Source organism: Petaurus breviceps, unplaced genomic scaffold, assembly GCF_028583685.1.
Source record: "Petaurus breviceps papuanus isolate PSGF00001 unplaced genomic scaffold, PetGlider_PUasm1.0 90604, whole genome shotgun sequence".
Classification (NCBI taxonomy): domain Eukaryota; kingdom Metazoa; phylum Chordata; class Mammalia; order Diprotodontia; family Petauridae; genus Petaurus; species Petaurus breviceps.
This window is the reverse complement of record NW_027187285.1, coordinates 2,010,217-2,017,074: the sequence shown is the minus strand read 5'-3', so window position 1 is coordinate 2,017,074 and position 6,858 is coordinate 2,010,217. Positions and strand designations below refer to the sequence as shown.

General features: G+C 38.1%; 1 protein-coding gene across 3 annotated transcripts in view; it reads right to left on the bottom strand.

The window, feature by feature from the left end:
- The window catches only part of RBP2 (retinol binding protein 2), a 29,807-nt gene that overhangs the window by 3,648 nt on the left and 19,301 nt on the right, over positions 1-6,858 (bottom strand). For all 3 annotated transcript variants that reach the window (XM_069063873.1, XM_069063874.1, XM_069063875.1), the window contains one exon: positions 1,381-1,482. In XM_069063873.1, coding sequence (XP_068919974.1) covers positions 1,381-1,482 — 102 coding nt within the window. The remainder of the gene's footprint in view (positions 1-1,380; positions 1,483-6,858) is intronic.

Here is a 6,858-nt window from a genome sequence, read left to right as displayed (position 1 = left end):
TTTTTTTTTTGCTGTCACTCAGTCTGTATTTTTTTTTTGCTGTCACTCAGTCTGTATTTTTTTTTTGCTGTCACTCAGTCTGTATTTTTTTTTTGCTGTCACTCAGTCTGTATTTTTTTTTTGCTGTCACTCAGTCTGTATTTTTTTTTTGCTGTCACTCAGTCTGTATTTTTTTTTTGCTGTCACTCAGTCTGTATTTTTTTTTTGCTGTCACTCAGTCTGTATTTTTTTTTGCTGTCATTCAGTCTGTATTTTTTTTGCTGTCACTCAGTGTGTATTTTTTTTTTGTTTCTCTCAGTCTGTATTTTTTTTTTTTGCTGTCACTCAGTCTGTATCAGACTCAGTTTATCACATTGAATTGAAAAAGGAACAACTGAATTCATCAACCAGACTGGATTCTCAGGATACTAGCAGCTATTTTTTACATTTTAATTTTTCCTCTACTGAACTGACTAGATGTTTTATGACGTGTAGATATAGCTTCTCTCTGATCAAGAGAATTTCAAAACGTGTACTTACAGAGTATTTTTGTTTGTTTTTTTTTTCCAGTTGTTTTCAATCCTGTCTGACTCTTTATGACCCCATTTGGGGTTTCTTGGCAAAGATACTAGACTGGCTTGCCATTTCTTTCTTCAGCTCATTTTACAAATGAAGAGATTGGGGCAAACAAGGTTAAATGACTCGCCCAGTTTCACACAGCTAGTACATGTCAGAGGTCAGATTTGAACTTAGAAAGATGAATCTTCCTGATTCTAGGTCTGGCACTCTATCCACTGTGCCATGTGGCTACCCACTTGTAGACCATACATCCTTCTATATCTTACGATGATTTCTCAACTCTCTCTTTTCTAGCTCTGTTTCTAAATTGTTACATGGCATTACATAAGTCACTTTGCTTTTGAGCCTTAGTTTCCCTCGTTTGTAAAATGAATGGCTTGCCCCTTTAAGATTCCTTGCCTGTCTAAATGTTGGTGATTCTGATTCTCCTTTCTATTCCTGCTTTTGCTCTCTCTTTTCCAGACAGCAGGATATTTCTGTCGGCTCTCCTCAGACTTGTCTTAGCTCCATATTCATTTCTCTCCCCGTATCCAGATGGTCTTTTGCAGGTTCCTTGCTCTTCTTGAATCTTAGATTCCTAACTCAGCATTTAGAGCTTTAAAAATAATGCAACAGTTCACAGAAGCTGCTATGGAGATTGTTTCCCAGATTCCCCTGGGCAGGAGAGAAATGGCTTTCTGGTCTGTGTGATGATGTGCCTTTGGCTGGAGCTCAAGGAAGGGGAGTAAGGCTGTTTCTTTCTTGTTGAGGAGTCTCGTCGGGTAAACATTGTGGTTTATTTTTTGATAAATATGGGTAGAGTGAATGAAAACCAACTCTTACCAAGTGCAGTTTTCCTCCTTCAATCCACTGCTTCCACCCTCTGTTATTCTTCTCTCCCTTCTGCACACACACGAGCTTATCTCCGTCCCAGGTCACTAGAGTCTGTAAGAGTCAGAGAGTCAGGGCGATCCAGATGAGAAGGCCTAGAAGGACAAACTAATGCAAGATGACTGCTAACATTCCCCTAAGATATTTCAGTCATTCCTTCTTATCACAGTCTTCCTTATCTGCTGGATAAAGTCTGGACTTCAGGCATTTAAGACCCTGACATTTTAAACCTTCTTTCCTACTATCCCACTATACACACTCCAGTCAAACTGATCCAAACACTGTCTCTCCTGCTCCCCCCTCCCTCCCACATATCAGGGAGTTTATTAGTCCTATCTGGTCTCTGTGCTTTTGTCCCTTGCTCTCCCTGTATCTATCCCCTTACCTTTCCTTTCTACCTATTGGGGAGCAAAGGTCATAAAGCCAGAGCTAGGAGGGACCTTAGATGCCATCTTACCCAGCTTCATTCTACAGATGAGTAAACTGAGGCTCGCAGAGAATAAACGACCTCATAAAAGTCATAAAGATAGTAAGCATCAAAACCAAGATTTGAACACAGGTCAAGTGACTCTAATTTCAGCACTCCAAGGTCAGCACTCTTTCTGTTAGTTTGCCCCTCTAAGTCCTACCTGAGCTTCAAGGCTCAACTCAAGTTCTGCCTTCCCCATGCAACCATCCATCCCACAATGATGTTGCCTTTCACTTCTCTGCTACCACCCTTATTGTCTGTGAGAGGCAGTGTGGTGTAGTGTATAGATAGCCATGCCTGGAGTCAGGTTCAAATCCTCCCTCCCCCCCACTTACTAGCTGGGGGAACCTGGGTAAGTCATTTGTCTACTCTTGAACCTTAGTTTCCTCATCTGCAAAATGTGGATAATGATAGCAACAACCTCATAGGTTTGTTGTTAGGATCAAATGAGATAACAAGTATAAAGCATTTAGCAGATAATATATATATATATATAATATATATGTGCTATATAATAATAGGTCTAGAGATGGAAGCAACCTGAGACGATATCTAGTCCAACACCTTTTTATAGTAAAAGGAAACAGCATCCCAGGGAGTCTCAGGGGATCTCCTAAGGAGACACAGGCAATAATTGGTGGGCAGGATTTGCATCCAGGATCTCTGATTTCACAGTCATGAGGTCCCATGACTACCAAGATGTATTTGTTATTATTACCTTTTCTATAGCATGTATCATGAATCATGTTATCTTTTCACATGTTGTTATCTCCTCAACTACACTGTGAGCTCCTTCAAGGAAAAAGTATGTAATAATTTTCTTTTTCATCTTGCATCCCCAATCCACACCCAATACAACCTAGACCATCTAACACATTGCTTCACAAACAGTAGAATCTTTATATACACTGGGGATTTTGCTGATTTTGTTAAGATGGTATTTTATGTTAAAAAAAAATCTGCACATTTGATCATATTATTTAAGTCTCTCTAATAATAATAATATTCAATAATGATAGTCATTTACCATAAGGAGAGGGTCATCACTTATTATTTCAAGAATACAGACCAAAATGGTAAGTTTCGAAGTTATTCTAGTCAGAAAGTCACTGGGTATCAGTGAATCACAGGAGTAGCTGCAACATTAATACCTTCCCTCCAATGTGAGACAGACAGTAGGAGGGAGGCTAAGAAACTCTTTTAATAACATTCAATATACCACCATTCAATTCATTTTTATATGGCACCCTTCATCTCCCATATCACAGAACACTTGAAAGAGACTCAATTATCTTCAAAAGAGCAGATGGGAAAGGAGGTTATAAACAGAGATGGAAGTCAGAATCTTGCAGGAAGAAGATAAAGGAAAATCATTCCAAATAGAGAGTGCTCACAGAGCTGGCTTTACACATAGTCAGAGTAGGTGACTGCCTACATGTGCAATTTGAAGGGTTCCAGGAAAGGCATCCTTCCCTAAAATCTCTCCCCACTGTCCTGTCAGAGTGTCTAAAATCTCCATCACTAAATTTATTCATTTGTATTAAGGGAATGGATAAAATGCACACCCTACCTGGAAAGAGAACAGATGTCTAGCCATTATTGGACATTAACACCTTAGGGAAAATTAGGTCACAAGATTATCAAGTTACTTAGCAGGGGCCTGAGTGAAAGGAATAAAGTAAAATGAGTACATTAGGATGGGAAATAGGATGGAGGAAAGATCTAGAACACAGAAAACTGATCAGAAGAAAAGCTTTAGTAGGGCACTGCCATTAGGGGTCCTGGGCATCAATGAAGGCATGAAGACTTTCCTCCTCTGTGAAGGAGGAAAATTGATATTAAAAAGATGGGGGAAAAGAGACACCACAACCAAATTGCTTTATTTTTCAGTTTGTCCTGGGACTGGTTTTAGGTTACTTAAAAGACTGATACTATGGAGAGCAGGGTAGTAAAATACTACTATTTTGTTATTGCTGTTAAGAATGTAATCTATGTAGGAACATAACTTTAGAGTTGGAATGGCTCACTGAGGGCACTTAGTCCAACTTCCTCATTTTACAGATGAGGATACTGAGGCTTAGAGAGGTCACATGACTTGCCCATGGTCACACAATTAATAGGCCAGATTTGATTCTAGGTCTTCCTGCCTCCAAGTCCAGAACTCTCTCTACTACAACAAACACCTTAATATGATTCAGCTACTGAACAAGTCACTTAACTTTTATGTGCCTCAGGCAATTCTCTATTTATCTACTAATCATGTTCATATAACATCTCATGAGGTAACATAATTGAATGGATAGAAAGCTGGGCTCAGAATCAGGAAAATCTAGATTTGACCTCTCAGTGACCCCAAGCAAATTTCTAAATCATAAATCGCAGAATAATTGGTAGAATTCCCTCACTGGCAGTTCCCTAAAATGAAATCATCAGTATGATTAAAAATAATAATATATAATGCTTTGGTATTATATAAACAGATATACACATACATATATAAATACATACACATGCATGTATATATATATATATACATTTATGTGTATATTGGATAAAGAAATGGCAAACTACTACAGTATCTCTGACAAGAAAACCTCATGGATAAATGGGGTTATGAAGATTTGGGTATAACTGAGTGAACAAGAAGTGTGTATATATTCATAGATATACACATGTATATAAACATATATGTATATATGCATAAGTGCACACATGTATACATAAGAGTATACCACTCTACTGCCAAGTTTGAGAATCTGCTTTTGAAGTAAAGAGGTTTATAACATCCTTGAGGATCCTTTCAGGCAAAGCACTCTAATAAAATGGTTAAAAGTGGATGGGAAATAATCGCAGGCAGAATCCAGACCTTTGCCCAGGGGCTCTTGGAGAATCCTACACATCCCATCTGTGATGGGACCTTGCTTCCCTCCTACCTCCTTTTCTGGTTGTAGCCAAGATAGAGGAGATACTGCAAAGGGGATTTCATATGTTTGACAGGTTTAGTAGCTGACATTGAGGGTGGACAAGATTTAAAGGGAAGAGAGTCTATTAAGGACTGAGGAAGAGGCAGGATGGCTATGAACAGATGGGATACTCTTACCATCAGCAAAAAGTTTGGGAAAATTGATTCTTCTGAGAGAAATGAAGAATCGATGTGGCATAAGAGGTCATAAAAAAAAATAAGGCTAGAAGACTGGCCTGGTTTCTACCGAGCAAACAACCATATCTGAAGAGGAATGGAAATAAATTAAATAATGTACGATATTCATTTTGAGCTGACATTAGAACGGAAGAATGATGCAAATACTCTGGCAAGTTTTGGCATTAGTTATGATTTCTGATGAATTAGCTTTCTGTCTTCAGAACACAGTAACTCCTCACCTATCCAACATCACGGGAAAATGATGTTTCCTTCAGAAGTGAATTTAAAAAAAAATGAATCTCATGTGTTATTATTTGCTTGTTTTAGCCTCCTTAAACACGATGCACTAAGCAAAACAGGGCTTTTTCTTGGTGACTCAGAATCCCATCACTTGTGTTTTTGCAAAAGCAGAATCCCGTGTCTGGCACATACTTCCTCCTCACCTACACCTGTTAGAAATATTAGGTCCTGGGGCGGCCAGGTGGCTCAGCGAGTAAGAGCACCGACTCCAGTGTTGGGATGACCTGGAGATCGAATCCTGGGCTCAGACACTCAGCACCACACCCAGAAATAACTGGCCGTGTAACCTTGAGCAAGTTACTTAACGCTGATTGCTTTAAAAAAAAAAAAAAGAAATATTAGGTCTTTGGAGTGTCTAGGTGGCAGAGTGAATAGAGCCACCAGCCCTGGAGTCAGGAGGACCTGAGTTTAAATCCGGCCTTAGACACTTAACACTTACTAGTTGTGTGACCTTGGGCAAGTCACTTAACCCCAACTATCTTGCCTTACCCTCTCCAAAAAAAAAAAAAAAGAGAGAAAGAGTATATAAATGACTTAATAAAGGTTTGTTGAATTGACATATTTGTTGAATCACATCGGAATTAAGTCATTTCTCCATGTTGTACATGATATTATATGATAACTTCTGGGACTATTAAGATGCGTGGAGACATTTACTCCTACAGTGAATGAGGGGTCTAAGACTGCTGGGTTTTTATATTTCATTTCTGTCCCTTCTCCATGCTGTACCATGTTGCTGCTACTTTGAATATATGACCATGTTTTACACATTATCGTATAGGTGAAGTCCTGTAGGAGACTCTGCCTCACCTACAATGTAAAGAGTAAGGACTTTATTACTATCATATTCCATTCTGAGACTTTCTTTGGTTATTTGAAATATTTTGAAGGTTTCAACTCTGATGGTGGAAGACACTACAAATCTGCCCTTGCAATAAGTGGCTTTTTATCTATAGATATGCACATATACACATATGCATAAATATGTATTGGTACATACATCCTCACATAATACTAATAATATAGTAATGAGAACACATATACACATCTGCATATATACATGTGTGTACATATGTATATATGTGTATGTATATATATTTCTTGTTGTTATTCAGTTGTGTCGCATTCTTTCTGATCCCATGTGAGGTTTTCTTGACAAAGATACTGGAGTGCTTTGCCATTTCCTTCTACAGCTCATTTTACACATAAGGAAACTGAGGCAAACAGGGTTAAGTGACTTATCCAGGGTCATACAGTAAGCATCTGAGGCTAGATTTGAACTCAGGTCTTCCTGATTCCAGGCTCAATACTCTTATTTACTTCATCACCTAATTACCATACGTGTGTGTTGTATATGTATAGGTATGCATGTGTGTATGTTTATATATGTGTATATATGTTTATTTATATACACATACATTTAACTCCGTGATGCCGCCTAGTTACTATATATATGTACATGGTTATATATTATATATATATATATATATATATATATATATATATATATATATATATA